The sequence below is a fragment of the Anguilla anguilla genome, chromosome 12, assembly GCF_013347855.1.
Source record: "Anguilla anguilla isolate fAngAng1 chromosome 12, fAngAng1.pri, whole genome shotgun sequence".
In the NCBI taxonomy this organism is placed as follows: domain Eukaryota; kingdom Metazoa; phylum Chordata; class Actinopteri; order Anguilliformes; family Anguillidae; genus Anguilla; species Anguilla anguilla.
Genome location: NC_049212.1, coordinates 16,369,590 through 16,390,533, shown reverse-complemented (window position 1 = coordinate 16,390,533; position 20,944 = coordinate 16,369,590). Strand labels below are relative to the sequence as shown.

The 20,944-nt window shown below is 41.8% G+C and overlaps 1 protein-coding gene across 1 annotated transcript; it reads left to right on the top strand.

The window, feature by feature from the left end:
* Nucleotides 1-7,424: 7,424 nt before the first annotated feature.
* Nucleotides 7,425-11,365, top strand: gmnc (geminin coiled-coil domain containing). Its single transcript, XM_035386216.1, has 5 exons — nt 7,425-7,548; nt 8,542-8,716; nt 9,022-9,101; nt 9,311-9,427; nt 9,792-11,365. Exons 1-5 carry the CDS (start codon nt 7,546-7,548, stop codon nt 10,650-10,652), a joined length of 1,236 nt encoding a protein of 411 aa, XP_035242107.1. The 5' UTR covers nt 7,425-7,545; the 3' UTR covers nt 10,653-11,365.
* The last annotated feature ends 9,579 nt before the right edge of the window (nt 11,366-20,944 follow it).

Here is a 20,944-nt window from a genome sequence, read left to right as displayed (position 1 = left end):
ACACGGCCCCCGAGCCAGCAGCCAGCCCGGACTCTCAGGGAGAGGGCTTAATTGGCAGCGAGCTCCTGGCGGGCGACCATTGTTCCACCCAAAGAGGCTTAGCCGCGCAGGCCGCTAACGGGCGGAGCGCGGGCCACGGCACAGATGATTAATAACTCGAGAGGGAGAGAGAGAAGGATGGAGGGAGGAGAGAGGGATAGAAGGAGGAGAGCACAATGGAAAGAGAAGGATATGAGAGTGGAAATTAAATGTGGAGAGAAGGATAGAGGACAGAGAGCAGAGAAGAGATCAAGAGTGGGAAAAGAAGACCAATGGATAAGGGTAAGGAAGAAACGACAGGAGATGACCCAGCAGGGATTGAGATTCAGATAGAGACAAGGGCAGCAACTCACAGATCGATGAATCAATGACTCAAAGATATACAGGTACTGAGTTAGGCAGGAATTCAACCACTGATTCAGGTAGTGATTCATGCAGAGAATTAGACACTGATTTGTGAATAGAATCAGGCAGTGATTTATGCAGAGAATCAGGCAGTGACTCAAGCAGTGATTCATGTAGTGAATTAGCCAGTGATTTATGTTATTACCAACCTATGCGTGGTACTTCTTAATTTCCTAAAAAAAACTCTGCATAGTAGATCCTTTCCCCTAATGTAATTACATATGCCTTTATCAATTACATCCAAGTAAATTCGTTATTCTGGTTGTTTTGTTCGTTCTCGTTACCCGTTTCAGTGTGGTGAGGCTGGCATGAGAGGAACAGGGACTGGCACAGCCGTACCCTCCGCACGTTTGGGGAAAACAAGGCCTCCGGAGGAGCTGAAGAGCCCCCAGCTGTTTGTTTGTAGTCCTGCGTGCGAAATGACCTCTTCACAATGCGTTTAGCGCTTAGCCACAGGCCGCACTGTTGCCGCCGTGGCTTGATTGTTGTCCAACAAATCCAGGCCGTGCGGCCCCCTGTCATCAGAGCTGTCAGCAGGCGAGCTCATCACAGAAAGGCCGGACCCGAGGACATCTGTGCCAGGCCCGCAGGGTTAGACTCCCAGGTACCCCACCTGTACTGCAGCCTCATTACTGCCCATGGGTGGGGGCAATTAACTGAGCGACTGCCTGGTGAGGGGGGGAGGGGGGGGGGTTACTCGCCGCGCTGGGGGAGGACGGGGAGGGCCGATGCACCTCGGACCCGAGCGGCAGCCCCACTCACGGCAGAGCGGCGAGATTACCCGTCTGCCTGAGAGCAGCATGCGGCTGGTTAACAATAGAAACACATTAGAGTCGGGAAAGCCCTTTACTGTGGCCTTGCGACCCTCCCCTCCACACCCCCTGTCTGTTCAACCCTCCTGCACAGCCCCACACCCCCTCCCTCTACGCTGTCCCCGCTGAGACAGACGGCAGCATCTTACCCTCACTACAGGCTGCCTTATTCGTCAGTTCTCTTGTGAACCCTACCAAAGAATGTGACTTCACATTTGATTTACTAATTTGATTGACCAAACGATTGATTGACTGATTGATAAATCGATTGGGTGAATGAGCGATGAGCTATGGAGAGGGGTAGAATGCAGGTTCTAAAGCAGAGACCTAAAAGCACAGGTGGACATTCCCCACTGATCTGTCACTCAAATGACCCATGTCAGCTGAGGAGGCGGGGCTCCCCTGATTCACATGGATGTATGGATACACACAATTAAACACCCTGAAATGCACACATTCATGTGTGCACACACCCACACGCACTCAAACACATACCAAATACACTCAGTTGTGCACATGTATACTCTCCTTCACATCTACATACATTATTGCACTGAACACACTCAGAAACCTGTCACACGCATGTATGCCCCCTTATCCCTCAATAATGTGTGTGGCTTAAATATGGTGACTTGTGGGAGGATAGCTATCTGAAGAGAAAGCAGCAGCAGATTAATTGTCAGTTAGAGAAGAGGAGTAAACACTGACACCCACGCTTCCACCCACTCACACCCGGAAGGCCTCTCCAAGTCACAGTAAAACCCTGCAATTAGGGGGAGAAAGGACCGGCATACACTCACTGCCCTCTCCTTGTGCCAAAGAAACGCTTTAGAAACAGGAACAGGTTTTCACGACCCACAGACTTCTCCTCCCCCTACCTAGGATTGTCAAGAACAGTTTCAAACCACACCAAGAAGAGACAGAAACCACAGCAAGAATACATCTGAACCACACTGAGAACAGTTACAATCTGCACAGATAAAAAGTTTTTTTTTGTTGTTTTTTTTTGTTTTAAAACCACACTGAGAACAAGCATCTAGAACAGTTTCAAACCACACAAGTATCCTGAATCACATCTGTAGCACTTGAGAAGGGCATCTAGAACAATTATATATCACAAAATTATGCTGAACTACATCTGCAACTTCTGAATTTTTTTTTAGAGACCTCCTGGAAACACAGTGAGAACTGAACCTTACCCAGGACACTTCTGCATCACTCTGAGAACACTTCTAGCACACACCTAAAGTAATCCTGGAACGCACTAACTGTCACTGTAAAACAGCCTGAATAGTCCTGAACCACACCCAGAACCATTCAAAATCATACTGCGATCAACTATGAACCCCAAATTCGTGACCTCGAGCACTTTTTGAGGCACACCCAGAGCAATTCTTAACCACAATACGAAAGCCAAACTAGGTCCTGCTTACAGTGACTGATTCAAATTTTTAAGAACATTTTGAGAAGGTTTCTAAACTACGCTGGTAATATTTTACCCTTGAACTTTTGAACTGTATCATGATCGCTGCACACTAAGTACCATTCTTAATCACACTGATTTGGCCAATAAAAGTGCCCCAACTGGTTCTGGATCACACTACCAACGGTCCCAAACTGTGGCCATTTTTGACCAAGACCCAAATTATCTACGCAACACTGAGAGCAGTGCTGAATCTGATGAGGGGAAAATAAGGTTTTAAGAACCCTGTAATTTGGTGGAGCCACAGTGACCTGTCAATTACTAACTCCGAAAAATTCAATAACTAACTCCAAATAACTAAAAAAAAAAAAAAAAAACTATTATTTGTTCAAATCACTGTTATGATGGCACTTTTTTTTCATTAAAGCTTATCTAAAACAGTTCTAAAACACTAGGAGTATTTTGACTATTTCAGGCACACCCATGGGTAATAATTCTGAATCGCTCAAAACATCTTGATAAACTGATAAGCATGTAGCCATTTAAAATTATTGATTAATTGCTCCATTACTCCAAGAGCAGATGCCACACTTCTGGCAAGAGAGTGAGAGAGAGAGAGATAGATAGAGATACAGAGAGAGAGAGAGAGAGAGAGATAATATCATGGGGAGTGGAAGTATCAGTGCAGCTCTTACAAAGTTAATCAGGGTGATGTGAGCGCTAAATGTACTTACACCACTTTATTCTGGTAATCAATAGCCCTCCAACACATACCCAAACAGACATACACAAACACATGCACTCACACCGCATAGAAAACACACACACCTATGCGAGCACAGCATGCTTTAAGGGGTTGTTAAGTGGTTTATAGCAGGCTATGCATATTACAAGTAGGTGTGGGGTCTCAGGAAGCTAGAAAATCACATCAATAAAGGTCACAACAATCTATACAAGGTGGACACTCCAACTGATCCCATCTTTATACTACTGAAAACTTGAGCATCTACTGCAATATGGTTTCAATAAATGTTGGGACAGAGATCATGCTCATTGCCATAAATTGCACATGTATTACAGTCATATCTTTATGGATGTTGCTGCTATCGTGATAATTATTCATTTGCACAATGCACATGCGTTTTAGCTAAACGGATGTGTTCAGATGGCATAAAAACCAGGTCGCTCCAGGTTTTTCAAATGCAGGACATTGTCTTATTGACTTTGTTTTGTAAGTTAATTACAGATCACACTGCTACAATGATTACCTGCTCCTTTAGAATTTCAAGGGCCAAGGCTTTGAACTGTGGGTCCAGGCCTGCCACATGTTTTAATACATTCAATCTGTTACTGTGACAGTAATTACATTAGAACGGAGCATTGATTTACATCATAAAATAATACAATGACTATAAAGAGAAAAGAACAACATTCCACCATTATTACAACTGTATTCTGTTTCCCTCTGTCAGTAGACACGTCATACAGTCAACAAATATCCCATTAAATTTGTCTGAGAATTTTTCCGGTATAGGCTACAATTACAGCATAATTTATGCAGTAAAGTAAAATCACTACATTGCAATATTTACTTCCTAAATGCAAATCTATTTCTCCTTCTTTTCTCGCATGGTACTTCAGTCCTCAACAAGCTAGGTCACAAAAGCCTCTTTGTCAAGCCCCTTTTCAAACTATTATCCCATTTGCACCACCTCAATAATAAAAATATTATTTTTAATAATTATAAAGATATTGATGTAGTCATGGTCAATCAAGACCTTAGGTAGTATCAAATGTCTTAGTGCTGGGCTAAAACAATAACCTGCTTTATATGGATGCATGTTTATAATACTCAATCCTGGTCCTAGAGAACCACAGAGTCTGCTGGTTTTTGGTTTTTCCTTAAGATCAGTGACCAATTCAGACCCAAGAAACCAGGTGACCTGAGTTATCCATGTAATCAATTCCTTTAACTGATGAATTGCAGTGCTACTCAAGTGCTGAGTAACACCGGAAGTCAGCAGTCCCTGCAACTCTCCAGGACCAGGAGTGGGGACCACTGGCTCAAAGACATGCTTTTCACAGCATTTAAACATCCATCCATGTTCACTTTGCTTCCGGACTTTTCCCATATTAGATCAACTATAACTATAAATGTCTCAATTATAAACTCAGTTGTATGATTAATCACTTGAATGTGCCATTGGAGTGCCTATGGGCACCCCTGAAAGATACAAGTTTAAATACAAGTTTAAATCCCTGCAGGTCACATGGTGGAGGCAAGCCGATGGCCCTACTTATGGCCCACTGCTGGTCAATCGGAGCCCTTATATGAACAACTTTGACCTTTTCTAGGCATATTCACCCACTACCCTGGGCTATCTTTCTGCCAGTCTTGTTCTACTCAACGTTAGGTCCCTCAGTAACAAATTCTTGATTTATCATGATCTTCTCACCTCTAATAACTGAAATCTAGCTCCGCTCACGGGTCCCTTCCCCTGATTCAGTTCACTCCTCCCGACTTTCTTAACTCTCACCAGTCTAGGCCAGCCGTGGTGGTGGTTTCCTTATCTCTGGCAATCCTCCAGTACTATGTGCTTTTTTATAGATCTCCTAAAAATACTTGTAGTTTCATTCAAGAATTTTCTGAACTGTGATTATGCTTAAATATGATAGGGTACATTTTTATAAAGTTTCTAAACATTATTGATTCTTTTCAGCTTATTCGCCATATAAATCAACCTACTCATGTAAAAGGTCTCACGCTTGATTTATTTTGATCTTATGGTGAAACTATGAATAATGTTGCTTTACAGTATATGATGTACTGTATGAGTTACTGTTCTTTGTAATGTTGAACTATCTCCTCCTTCAGACATTCTTAAAGTAATCACTCGTTCTCACGTCTTTCATTCGAACTCAGCCAGAATCTTTGCCCTGGTTTTTCTGTCCTCCTCCGCAACTACCCCAGATGTTATTCCGATTATGAATACAGAAGCACTTGACGACACTTACAGTACAAGTAAGTACATCCGTCCTTGACAAAATTGCCCCAATAAAAGCTAGAAATATTAAATTCAAAATTCTACCCTGGTTTAATGGTCAAACTCATCATTTAAGAAAGGAATAGAAGTGATTTATAATAGTATGAAGGGAAAACGTTTGCTAATAAAGCTGCCTTCTTTTCAAAACTCATATTTCAGAATTGGTCACTATTCAATATAATGTTTGGGTGACATAAAAAGCTGGGTATCTCAAAACTTGTGAATGAGAATAAAATGAATGAGAATAAGTCTGAGGTTATGTCATTTGGTCGTCTCTCTGCCAGGACCCTATGCCATTTAGGAAACGTAGTATTCCACTATGACTTGTCCTTTCAGTTGCAAATGAACAAAGTGGTGAAATCTTGTTTTTACAAATGAAGTAATATTTCCAAAATCAAACCTTTTATATCTGGAGCTGATTTATATCATCACGTCCAGATTACTGTAACTCGCTTTATTCCTGTCTCAGTAAAAAATCAATTACATGACTTCAACTCATACAAAATGCTGCTGCCAGCTTCTCTTCACCGGCTCCCTGTACAACTCTGAATTGATTTGTAAGACCATACTAATACATTTTTATGTATTATGATGTACTTTTATAAATGTCATGCATAACTGATTTTAATACTTCCCTGTAGTTTAATTGTGCAGTCTCTGAGCACCTGTGCACATCTTTTGCTGTTTGTAAAGCACTTCATAAATTTTGTTTTTAAGTGGTATATTATTATTATTATTATTATTATTATTATTATTATTATTATTATTATTATATGACCTGTACGTTAACAAACCGAAATCTGCACTTGTACAGAGCGTAGATGCAGCTGATTTTCCCCTTGCTTTCAATATTGCCAAAAATGTTGAATCCTCCACCGTGCCGTAACAGTCATTTCCATGCGACAAATACCAGTGCTTGAAAATGACCACAAAAGTTCAACGTCAAATGTCAACTTAATAACGTAACAGCAACGCTCAGTCATGCCTAAAAAAACATTTTTACCCTTCATGTGATTTGAAACCACTTGCAGTGGATTACCATCGACAGACCCAAAGTCTTGATATTGCAATGTTAAGAATCCTTCATTTCATTTTCAACCTTAATGAGATCTCTTAGGAAAGTTAGGTAGTCATATTTATTCCACCTGTACAAGCGTAAAAAAACAGCAATGGCCCAGTCAGACGGAAATGCGAGCAGGCAAACAGGCGCGCACACGCAGACACATAGACAAAAATAGAAAACACACACAACGTGTTAATATGTCACTATGGCATTTGCCCTACGTTTCATATGAGTGAAAACGCAGGAGGAATGTGCATATTTGCACGTCAAACGTTTGTAAAATTATTTGACTGTTCACTTATTATCAATTAATTTTACAATTTTACAGTTGTGCTCCAGTGCACGAGGGCTTCATTGCCTCTTTCAGGCTCAGACAGGTTTCGTTAATGATATTGAACACGAATGCTTGTGAGTATGGTGACATGTTTGATTGATTGTATTTAATTGCTGATAATTGTTTATATTTAAATACGAGGAGGACGTTATACAAATATTTTTATGTTGTGTAAAATTTCTATTCGCAATTGTTGGGTCAAAAGTAGTCCAGTTCATCTGGACTTCAAGTGTGTAATTCCTCACGTCACAAGTTTGACAGCTTCACACCAAATCAGATTGCAGGGTATGAGGACAGACCTCGGGCGTCACTAGCTCTGGATTAAGATATGAACTCACCTCCCAGACTCGTTCAGTTCTCCTTAAAGGTCTGGAGAGCTCCGAGGAGTCCCCTCCGCGTGCTGCCCAGTGCATCCTGCATGCGTCATGGTGAGTCTTAAGTCAGATATTGTATTCAATTTCCAGATCTTTAGAAGATTTATCTTGAATTGTTTTGACATCCTTTCCATTGTGCGTTTTTCTCTTGCTTGGGATGGTTATTGCCGCTATGTGTTTTTACGCGCACCTGTTCTCTGAGCATGATGCCGGAGTACAAGGTGGCATGTTTGCGAGACTTCCAGGAATAGATACGTACTGAATATTTCCTTTAAAAGCCAGTGTCTATAGAGTAAGTCTCGGCAAATTGCCAGCTTCCAAGTGATTTTAGGCAAAGCATCCAACTAGAGGGTGGTAATAGAGAGTGCCCTGAAATGTATTCTATTGTAAACTCAAGCGGACGCAATCGACACACTAGCCTACATAAAATGAATTTGGTAGACTAGTATTTTTGTTGTTTTGTTTACATTGCTGGGGTTATTATATACAAAAAAATTGTGCTCATGGAGGAACCTGTGTCAAACTTCTCATCGTACGTGCATTGGGAAAGGTGTTTCAACAGGCTTATTTTATGCGTCAAAGACCGCACTGGTAACTTACATTGGCGTCTTCCAAGACCGCGAATAGCTTGTAGTCTCTCTCAACTTTTTCTTAAATTGAGAGTGCATAAATTCTAACTGCATTGGTCATTGATGCGTTTATGATGGACGTGACTGCGCGCGTGAGGGCCAAGAGCTGCAGGCTACCCTGGGTTTTACCTGTTGTCACAGTGTCGCTCTTAATTAGTTGTAACTACCATACTGTGATTTTAACGGATAAAACGAATAGTTTTATTTTGGAGCTTTCATTTTTTTTAGTGTAGCATCACGCCAATAATTTATTAATGTTTTGTTATTCACTTATGCATTTTTCCGTTTAACATTTTATCTCACGTGTAAACTACATGGGCAGTACCATATAACTTGTACATCACTCTATATGAATGTCTGTTGGACCGCGCTAATGTGGTTTCTGTGGATGTCCCACTTGCGCCCGTTTGCTTTGCAGAGCACTGCCGTGTCCTGCCAAGAGCCCAGCTTTGTAGGGGGCCAACGATACGACTGCCCCTATTCCGTCCCAACGTCAGCAGAAAGTGTTGACGTTTCCAAGGAAACAGTGGTCTCCTTTTGGACTGCCGGTCCCCTGGACAACACAGTTTGCCTGCACGAGCCGTCTCAGCATGGTAAGTCTATTGAAATGAATTTTTCTGTGCAGCAATATGCCAGATCAGCGGTGTGGGCCTAAAGGTGTCACACTTGGAATTTTTTCATTTGACAAAGAGAAAGAGCTTATGACACCTACACTTCAAGCTGGCTTGCTGTTACAATATTTCTGTTTATTTTAGGGTAGTTTTTGGGTATTTTCTTCCATTGCATTTCCATATTTTGTATTGTTCTTGAGGAAACATTTTTATTTATTTATTTATTTATTTATTTTGCTAAATGTTTTCAGTATCCCTAAGACATGTTTTTAACCATTCATTTATAGAAGCATTCTATAATCTGGGCTATGAGACTGAACCAACCTGGAATGACCACCTGTCACCTCAGCTGCAAAGGAACAAACAGGTATCAATATGCAGCTGACTACTACTACTGCCTTTATTACTACGAGTAGTACTACAACTAATGCTACTACTACTACTGCTACTACTACTACTACTACTACCACTACTGCTGCTAATAATATTAATAATAATTTATTATTAGGGTCTGATTGAGGGTCTTAAGTAATAGTGAATGTGAAGGTGTTTTGGTTGATTGAATCTTTTTTGCAGCTGCAAGACACCTTGCTGCAAAGGGAGGAAGAACTAGCAAGGCTCCAGGAGGAAAACAACAAACTGAAAGAATTCTTGAATTCTTCAGTAGTGAAATGCTTAGAAGCCAAAGCCAAGGTAATTGCAAAATAGTTTTTCTTACAGCGAATGGGAGTTTTTCCCATACTATAATACTTTAATACATCTTTTATACTGAAAGAATCATGCCCACCCAACACTTGCTTGAGCTCAGGTGGGTTTGGCCCTCAAGGCTGCAGTGTTTTTCCATTGTTCTACCTAGGCATTTATTTATTGCACAAACTTGAACACAATATAGCATATTGCTGATAGTATTCACAAAATGTCACTGTGACCCTGACCTGCTTGTAGCCAGTCCAGGTCAGGGTCACAGTTGTGGACCTGTGATCAGGGTTAGTTGAGTTCGTTCAGTTTATTTTTTCACAGATTGGGTCTACACATCTATTCTATGTATTTCACACAGAAGTTGCTTTCTGCTTCGAGGAGCACTGGGGCAAGGAGCAGGAAGAGGATTCAACAGGATGATGGATTCACATCCAGCCAGCTGCTCTCTGGGACACATGGCAAACGCACCTGTCGGAACCTCACCCCAGAAGTGGCTGATACTTTGCCCATGGACTCCTGGGTCCTACAGACCCTGGGCCTAAAGGATGAGGACACCATCGACCCCTCTGCCAACTATAGCTCCAGCATCAACCCAGCTGCCAACTTCAGCCCCGAAATTGACCCTTCTTCTAACTACAGCACTGATACCAATCACACTGCCAACTGCAGCTCCCATCTCAACTCCTCTCCTAACTTCAGGTCCAGCATCTCCTCCACTCGCTCCTGCTCCAACATCAACTCCTCTGTAAACTACATCTCTAACATCAACCCCCCTAACCCCAGCCCTAGTATTGACCCTTCTGCTAATTCCAGCCCCAGTATCGACCTCTCTGCTAACCCCAACTCTGACTGTACTGCCCCCCTGTTTGCCCATTTGGCCGATGTGCTGCAGCTGCCTGACCCGCTGGACCTCCGCCCCCGATTGTCCTCTCTGCCGGAGCTGCCCTGTGACATGGAGACAGTGCAACACCATGCCCCAGCAGCACACTGCCTGGAGTCTGACTGCTCGCTGCAGACACAGCCCGCCCCTGCGAGCGAGAGCGCCCCACATTACCTTACCCCCTGCCCCCCTCGGGGCCGGACAGAGGTGGCCTTCAGCATGTCCCTGGAGCCCCGGAGCAGCGTGAGGACACACAGCTTCTCCCAGGGCCAAGCCTTCGTCTGCAAGGACACGCGCGGGGGCTGGAACTTCACCTGGGTCCCCAAAGACACTTCCTAGACTCAGTACACTGTCCAGCAAGCATGTCCACCATGTCTCAAACACTGGAATACACACATAGATAACTACACCGGTACACACATGTACATGTATACACACATGCCCACACACACTTACTTAGAGAATTACTGTAGCTGGTTTATAATCATCTTCGTGAAAATGCATGATCATAACTGTATGTTTTGTAAACTCATGCACTAATACTAGCACACACATACAAACACACACGCACGCAAACACACACGCAAACGCACACACACACACACGGACAAAATTGAGCGTAAGCTGTTTACTGAGCAAAGTAGAAAGTGAAGTACATTAATTTTTGTGTTTGATTTTGAATTTCCACTGACAATGAACTCTAATTTTAGTCTCGTTAATACTGTCGGTCCTCTCTGTAAGAACATTTACTTTTTGCACTTGATTGACATGTGAATGACAGACTCTAACAAACTGCCTCCTTACACTGAGCTGCCCACAACTGCAAATAACTTGATATTTGTTACTTAATCAGATATATAAGACTGTAAGTATTGTAATTCTGACACTTTTTTAATATATTTCTAGTTTTATGTTGAAAGTTAACACAGAATTATTTTATATCTATCTTTTGTATTGTATTATTGATCGTAAGTGGTTAAAAGCAAGTAAGAGAGTTGCCTTCTCTGAAGCCTGAACTGTTGTCATAAAGGATGCTGCTCATGGAATCCTTATTCATGATGAGTTATTATTTTCAAGCATCATTAAGAATTGGACTTCAGGGATATCACCATATTTCAGTTTAATTCAAGCACTTAATGGCAATAATTAATGAAAGCCCGAATAGATTCATAATAGGTATCATTTGTACTCTTTCAAAAACACAAGGAGAGTCAATTTGGTTGTGAGTTTGAAATCAAACCGAATATATTTGTGGTCAGTATGCAAAGGTGTCTGGTGTTCTGACACAGTGTTTTATCCGTATAAGCTGATGGTTCGGTGAGGAAGTAAAGTGAGAAGGTTATGAGCAGGAATGTGGTCAGTGTGTGACAGCGCTGAATGAACCCATCGGTGGTCAATGTAGGAAGGCTCTGGTGTTGGGAGCTAACCCGTGGTCAGTGTGCGATGGCTCTGACTGAGCACATAGACTGAGGGTGACTGGGAGCAGCACCTGTCACCCTCCTCTGTGCCAGTGTGTGTTTTGTTGGAGAACAAAAGAGGCAGGTAATTCCCGCGTGAGACGACCCCCCTGGACCCCCCCCGAGGGGAGGGCAGGGCGTCCCCCCAGGGGCTCGAGGACAGGGGGGGTGTGTCTCTCTTCCCCTGGGAGAGGGCGGGGGTTCGTAGATGGTGCAGTCCTGGAACCAGTGAGTGGTCTATCTTTAATGACATGGTTAAACCCCCCAGATGTCCACCAGATTGGTTTGGTGAGGGGAAGGAGAGGCGGCCCTGGTGAAATGAACGTACGGGAGAGAGACAGGAGGGAGGAAAAACACGATCTTCTGTTTTCCAGCTGAGTATCGGGCAGGAAAGGGGTCATTAAGCAACGGCTGTAACTTAATCTCGCCTTCGGAGGACGCGGCTAATGTCATCACTTTCACCGATCCAAGAGCTTTGTTCCAGTGTCAACATCACACAAAGTATCAGCCATCACGAGCGAGAAAATTTCATCGCCAGACATGACATTTGATATTACAACTGCGTAAAACTGAATTTAATCGCCTCTTTTGTTATGTGTCATTTTAAGGATTCGAATGAGGCATATTGTAGGCGATATTTTAACAGGTATTCACCTCAGAGTGAAAACTTTTGGATGACACACCTGATGGAGAACCAGTGAGTCAAGTAACTGCAACTACCTTCTGGAGATTTATCAGCTTGATATAAAACTACTACGACTGCTGCTACTACTACTACTACTACTACTATAAAACTGGGATAGAGACAGAAATTACATTAATTTATTTTACAAATAGTTACTCATTCACAAAAAGGAAAGTGTACCTGAAGCTAGAAGGCTTCTTCATTCAGTGCTCATCCAGCGATCATGTAAAGCACATTTTCCCAATAAAACAAGGAAAAAGGCATTGAAGAGAGCAATAATGGAAATGCAAAAGTTAGCCACAAGCTTTATACATACTGGTCAGAATCATAATTTTTTTTAAAATTATTGAGCTGTGGCAAGCACACATGCCTTCAATCAATCTGTCCGTGCACATATATCGCTAACAACTATGGAAGTACGATGCAAGGAAATGGCTGAGCAGCTGACACATTGGGAGTTACAACAGTGTAGGTTAGCATCAGTGACCAGCGGATAGTATTGTAAAAAAGTGGACATTTTGTGCATTCCCTTTTTCAAACTTTTCTAGTGTTTCAGCCCGACATCACCGATTCTGCTGGTCTGTTGTGTTAGGCTGAAGATAGCGTGACATTCTTGCAGTCAGAAAGTAGAGTGTTAAGCGCTTTTGCAAATCCTTTCACATTAAAGCCACAGCTTTGTTTATGTTACCCATGATGATGACAAATCAGTTATCCTCGGAAGCTCTGTGATTCTCAGATGAAGGGACCTATGTGAAACTTAATCACTCATTACCTCTATCATTGAAGAACCTTGTGTGTGCACATTCTTCTCATCATCTTCATTGTGGTGCACGCGCCCGAGTGCGGTTTCATGAATATATTACAATGTGTATAACATTAACACTGCTCCTCTATGTTCTCCAGTCATGCGCACACTCTTAAAGATACACATTAACCCTTAATGAGCCCCACACGCAAGATAATGGTCACACACACAGACACACTCACACACACACACACACAATGAGAGCAGTGCAAAGCAGTGGTCCGAGGAGCAGTGTTAGAGCACTGATCAGAGCAGCAATGTGGAGCAGTGTTCAGAACAGCAGTGTGAAGCAGTGGTCAGAGCAGTAGTGTGGAGCAGTGTTCAGAACAGCAGTGTGGGGCAGTGGTCAGAACAGCAGTGTGGAGCAGTGGACAGAGCAGCAATATGGAGCAGTACTCAGAGCAGTAATGTGGAGCAGTGGTCAGAGCGGCAGTGTGGAGCAGTGGTCAGAGCAGAATCTTTTCATAGCCTGTTTTAGTATTTTTATTCCTGGTGTGAAAGTTGTGAGGATTACACTGTTGAAATTGCACACCTCATTCTTCTGTTCTGTCAGCCATAAAGGACAATACACTGCCCAGCACACTTGGGGAAACTGTGGACCATGGGATTTATATATATAGGTATATGTAAAGCAAGAGTATACATGAACACAGGTAAAAATAATATGGGACAGCAATGTAGATTATTATAACTAAAGAACAAAAACATGAGACACTAAGATCATATTTGAGTACAAGACTTAATCGTGGTGTCACTCATACTTAAAATGTGGGTGTGACACTAAGGTTATATATGAACAGAAGACTCATATGTGAGTACAAGACATACCAATCCAAGAGTTGGGATCGGTATGTATCTGTACATAACAGTGAAACAGTACACGCGTGTGTACGACAATAATGGGACAGGTGTGTATGTAACAATGAAACAGCATGAGTTCATTTAACAAATACATGCAACAGGTGTGGATGTGACAAAGAAAAGGCATTTTTGGGTGTATTTTAGGGGAGAGGACATTTATGGAACAAGGACAGTATGTGACATAAAACTGCGGAACCATGGCTTTAAGTTAAACATTCCCCGGCTGGAGTGCGTCCTCCTAATTAAGGATGCTCTGGCTATCTCCAGACCTAATTGGATTTTAGTAATACATGATGTATAAGGCCCAAGTGTCTGGCGTTTGTGGCCCCCTGTGGGGGGTGCACACGTGCTGCGCCACCCTCCGCACAGCATGCCGAAATTCCTGCCGGTTTAATGGTTAATGTGGTTTTACTGCCCGCTCGGTGCCCCGCCGCGAGGATGAGCAGCCGACCTCCTCATGGCGTGTGATGAGTAACCACAGACCGAGGTCCACAAAACTCCCCATAAACCCAGCTAAACCAGAACACACACACACACACACACACACAGCAGCCCTTTATACATGCAGGTCGTCATGGAGAACAAAATGTTAATTACATTTCCCATAATAATACGTTACAAGTTTTCCCAGTAGTTTCTTATGGTTCCGTGTTTTATATCTACGCACTTCACAATGTCCTATAAGACACTGGGACTACCTGAAGGAGTGAGAGGCAAGTAGACAGGACAAGAGAGCAATGAGGACACAAGTGGACTATATATGTGAGCAAAGCTGTTTAAATAAACTTCACAGTCTTCACCAAATCTTCACAGTCTCAGCTCTCACCTGCAGCCATGGGGGATGATCTAACTGGTCACAAAAATCACATTTATCTGGAGTTTGCAGTATTCCAGAACAGAAGGAACAGACTTTGTGAAGTGACATGAACAATGAATTATTATTATTATTATGATTATTATTATTATTGTTGTTGTTGTTGTTGTTGTCGTTACTGCTGCTGCTGTTGCATAAGATTCTAAGACTTAATAAACATTAAAGAAATTAGTAATAGAGCCTAGCACACAAAGAAGGAAAATGTAAACAATTTAAAGGTTAAATATTCATTCGTTTCCTTTTTATTGCGTAGTTCAGTATTTAGTGTCTCATTTTTTCAAATGAACAAATGAACGATAATCGTGAAATTTTTTATCATTCATGCACAAATAAATGATTCTTCAGAAAGCGCTTTCTAAAAGCAGCCTACTGACCGAGATGGTACTTGTTTGATACGCCACCTGCTGGACAAGATTTGATATTACCAATGACATTATTCGGTTATCCTCAGGGCTATCCTGCATATCAGGAACACTGACCTAAATCAGGGATGGGCAGTTCCATTCCTGGAGGGGGAATGTGCAGGAAGGTTTTTGTTTCCACCAATTATCCTGCATGAGCTAATTAGGTCCATACATCAACGACACTCACAGATTAGACTGCAATAAAACGTTTCGTTTGGCTTACAATACAGCAGGGTTGCCTAACCCTTGTCCTGGAGATCTGCCGTCCTGTAGGTTTTCACTCCAACCCTAACAAAGCACACCTCATTCAACAGCTAGAGACCTGTTTGAGCTGCTAATTAGTAGAATCAGGTGTGCCAAATTAAGGCTGAAATGAAAGCGTACAACCAGTAGCTCTTCCGGAACAGGGTTTGGCAGCCCTGCAATACAGGAATCAAAAATATCAGATAACCACGGATGTAACTGGGCTAATTAAATAAATTTACATATGGTGTAAAAGAAAATAGTAGTCTACCCTTACTTGGACAGACACGTCATGTTGTGACATGTAGTCTAGGTCTACGACATGCACCCGGGGAAAATAAAGCAATCACAAGCCTACTGTTTTATTGTTTGACTGTTTTCCTGAAATGGTATAGAATTTCCTTAGTCTCGTGTTAAGAAAGTCTGGAATGTGACTTGACCACATACCCGACCTCTCGCAAGAAATTCATGGCCTATCGCCCTAACGGGCTACCGATTGACTGCCACATTCTCAGCCGTGAATGCTTAATTGCTGAATGGTTTTGTGCAGTATCTGCATTGTCGTGCTTTTCCGTCAAGTAAGCTACAGCATGCTCTTATTAATCAAATAAATGAAATTGAATTAAGACCTACTGAAATGTAACATGGTTAAGGGAGAGGAAATAGGCTATATTCAGTTTATCATAAAACTATGCACGATTCTGGCTGGATATAAAAGGCAATATATTTTAATCATAATCGGAAAAGCTAGGAAGTTGAGATACAGGAAATATGTATGCCAATGAACTCCCCTTATTTTGGAGTAGAAAGAGAACAATTTTGTAGTGGTGAGACGTGCAAATGTACCCCTGCCAGAATGCAGTCTAGTTATTCCTTACCCCCCCCGCCCGTGGGACAAATTCTGTCATATGGCACGTGTGACAGGAGTGTGCGCGTGCGACACGTCCTCAGATAGTAGGCAATAAACATCAGTCAAATCTGACGTGAAGACCTAATCATCAAATGCCCAAAAACCTGTTCCTTAACGTACTTTGTGGTATTCGTTCCTTTTCTTCGGTGCAGATCAAACGCGTAGCTGTTGTTTGTGTTTACTGCACTAAGATTTAGCTTTAATTTCAAGTAACCTGAGTCCAGCTTCTTATTGTGTTTCACAATATGCCTCCCAGTGATTTTTGAGCGATTGCTCAGCTTTTTGACGAATATTAGCCACTACAAAGTCACCATTCGTCTTAGTTAGGCCCAAATTTATTTGGTAGGCAATATTAAATTAGGTAAATAATTATTTAATTATATAAATTATTGGTTTCCGGAGTTGCCGAAATCTTTTCCAAATAATTCAGACTTCGAGTCGAAGTAAAATAGAACAAAATCATATTTCGTGTCTCGCGATGGTGATTCATTGGCTATAAGCCTGTTATTGGCTATAAGCACAACATTCTTTACACTCTTTACACTTTTCCCGTCACTAGTAGCTACGTAGTTATCTTTGATCATGCTGCTAATCGAAATAAAATTGATATGAGGAGCACGGGATGGGAACAGAAAATGAACAAGAATAACGTCTACCTAACCAGTTTAGGGGTTACTAAAGCGATGGTTGTTATTATTAGTTGCCAAGTAGCTATTATTTTATAATTTATACATTTTGAAGTTAATTTTTTTTTTTTTTTAATGAAGCCCGAGTAGCACTAGTAGGCCTACTTCTACCAGCCAAATCCTCATCCGGGATTATTTTTTCAAAACTGGGTTTCTGCTTGCTCTAAATTGCTCTGTCGATGCAGCACATCTTGGTATTTATATTGTTGCCCATTTAATGCCGTTTTCATACAGTTCAGCCCTTTTTATTAGTGTTTATACAAGATAAGGGTGTAGTACACTGAGTAATTATGCTCAGTCAATCAATCAGTCAAATTGTTGTACAGCACCCTTCGCAAGAGTAACTAAGGGTTGTGCAGCCCACTTGTGCAGCCCACTGATGTCAGTAAATTGAAATCCTTAGATGAAGATTTGGCCGGTGGGCAGTAGCATCCTTGACAGTTACTTGACAGATATCAAGTGTTTAATGAGTAAATAATAGCTAAATCAATCCAAAGCAATGCTGTTCCAGGGATGGGCTTATGGCTGTATAAACTTCAGTGGAAGATAAGTTGTGTCATATCTGACAGTTTCCTGATGATAATGCATGTGGATAAGGGTGGTGTGTGCACTTAGTCGTAACTGATATATTCTGTGCAGATAGCGTCTGCTGTTAAATTTTGCTGCCACAGTAAAATATGTGTATACCTGGTAGAAGCTGAAAGAGTAATTGCAATTTTTTGAGAGCTTTTTGTCATTAAAGCACTGTCATGGGGGAGGGGACAATCATATACTCATTGCACCTGCACAATTTGCAAGGTAGGAAGTATTTGGTTTGGAAATTATGGAAAATATTTAGGATAATAATACTGGTAATGCTTCCTTTTACAATCCCCTAAATACTTGGTATTTAACAGGTAAATGCAAGGTAAAGTAGCACAGAATTGTGAAATTACCACTAGTAAAAAAAAAAATTAAAAAAGAAAAAGAAAAAACATAAATACTAAGAAACTAAAACTGCAATACTTGGAAACACATCATCTACCACAAACACACACCATATATTACCTATCAATTCAAGTAACTAGCTTGCAGTTATTGAAGGTTTAAGTTGGTTATAGCCAACTTAAACCTGTTTATGTTTAATTGTATACAATTTAGATAATACTTGGCAGAACTTCTATGATAAAGTAACTGTTGTCTAATTTTCTAGTAAGTACACTATTTCACTCAGGCTATAGCCAAGCTAAATCTTTGATAACTACAAGACAGTCACTTGAATTGATAGGAATGGAGGTGTTTATACTGTAAGTATTAAAGTTTTAGTTTTTTTTAGTATTTTTCCTATTATTACCACTACCAGTGGTAATTGCCCAAGTATGTGCTATTCTTACCACATATTTATCTGGTAAATACCTAGTACTTAGGGAACTGTAAAAGGCAGCATTACTATACTACCATATCTGTGCCTGTTTACTTGGACATGTGATTGCAATTGCGGTTGTTTTTTTTTTTTTTTTAAATGGCAATTACGTTTATACAAATCATTATGTCCAGTGGCACTGCGGGACACAGATGAGGACACATTTACATTTAAATGTGTGTTCTGTTCCCTAGCTACCTTGTTGTTGATGACTACAGTATATACTTTGTGCTTACTAAGGGAGAATCACTAATCCACATTTTAATACCAAATAAATTTTGTATTTGAAAATTTCTGGAGCTGCATCTATTCAAACATTGATATTGTATCAGAAAATAGGCCACCCATTGAGGTCTGTGTGGGGTCATGCTGGGGTCGCACCTGTCAAAAAAGAAATGACCTTGACGTGATTGAAAGTACGTCAGTGCACCCGTCATCAGATGATATATAGAATATTCGGTTGATCATTTCTCTGGTGCTGATGGGCTGTTTAACCACCCGACAGGCATGTTGTCAGTCGTAATGTCACTTTGTAATTATTTCATAAAACAAGATAAGGATGCCATGTGCAAATATGCACTTTGCTTCCCCACATTCCCACACCCTGTTTATGCGCTGCACCTGGTGCAGCTAGATAGAGAAGGGGATGAGGCCTTAATGCCATCCCCCCATGTCCAACCCCCCGCCCCTCTCCTCCCAAACAACTCAGTGTGAGTCATATTTCTTAAAGAGGGACGAGGACCCCCTCCCATGTGTGGACGCTGCTGCAAGTGCAAGGTATGTGCTTTCTTTTTAAATACGTCTGTTCTGAAACATTGTGAGATAAGCAGCGAGTTTCCACCTGACAGTGCAGGGTAAGCTCTGTCCCCTCACAGATGTCCTGGGGCACTCCCTCACTTATTAGATAGTGGAAATTTATTGTCCCCTGGGGGTTGTCAAGGTAACAGCTCTTTTCTCATTGTCCACTTCTCCTCGTGGGCATCTTTGACCGTAAGCGCCCTCTAGAGGCCGAGAAATAAATGCGTCACAGAAATTACTACTCCCCATGATGCCACCCCCGCTGCCCACTTTACCTTGCTCCTGTCAGCTGTGTTCTTTTGAACAGGATTCATAACATACAATGCGAACCGGGCGATTTTCCGCGTGCTTGCGCACAGATTGTATCCACGGTCAGGAACTGGAAGAGTGACAAAGTCTACGAGTTTTAGCGCGGCGAACATGAGTGGCATCTCTCCGCCCTCAGGTGCACGCTGGCATTGTGTTTCCATCACAGTCCAAATCCTTTTTGTCTTCATCAAATTATTACTTTCACCCAAAGCAGACTTAGAGAAAAAAAGACTGACAATGTAAATGACAGGCAATCTTTCTTTCACTAAGTAAAGAGTTTAAAAGTTGAAAATGTAGCTTAGAGTTAAAAGTCAGAGATTCACACTCAAAAGATACATGTAGTGAAATACATTTTTTCTAAGGGTTTCAGTTGTTTTAAAAAAAAATTGCAACAGAGAATGAACAGGACATTTTGCATATTTTCATTTTATTAATTGCAAGTTCTTCTAAATATATATTCGATAGCCACACTTTTTTTGAACTGAAGCTCCACTAACCCTGGCTGTCCTCTCTGCGTTATGGAGTGTTGTTGTTAATGCTTTTCTTTGTGATCAGCTGTTGATGCCTTTTTAAAAGGAGGCACCGCGGACCCCCGGGACTTTCATTAGACAGGTATGCTAACCTCACCTGTGGGTATGGACCTGTCTGTCACCCTGTCCGTCACGCACGCGCCCAGGTGAGACCTCTCACGTCCTCCGCTCAGGAATGACTCTAATTGTTATGGGGCTCGTCAGACTGGTTTACGCACTGCCCCCCAACACATGCCCACACAAACACACACGCGCGCACACAAATACACACATGCACGCACGCACACACACAAATACACACACCCACACGCACACAAATACACACACACACAAATACACACATGCGTGCACACACACAAGCACACAAATACACACACACACGCATATACACACACACGCAAGCGCACACACACAAACACACATGCCCACACAAACCCATGCTCACACGCATAGAAAAACACACACACACGCACACAAATACATACACACGCACACACACAAACTGGAAACCCATTCCTTAGTTAAAACTTTAACAGGCACTCACAGAAATGAACTCCCTCTAGCCAAGTAACCAATGCTGTCTATAGCGCCTACACGCCACCTCCTGGTGAATGGGTGAAATAGCATACAGCTGATTATGACATAAAGCTCACAAGGACAAGATTTT

Excerpts from the sequence above, each read along its gene's own strand:
- gmnc (XM_035386216.1), top strand. Across the intron at positions 8,717-9,021 it reads GCACGAGCCGTCTCAGCATG|AAGCATTCTATAATCTGGGC; the intron begins GTAAGTCTATTG and ends ATTCATTTATAG. Across the intron at positions 9,428-9,791 it reads GCTTAGAAGCCAAAGCCAAG|AAGTTGCTTTCTGCTTCGAG; the intron begins GTAATTGCAAAA and ends TATTTCACACAG.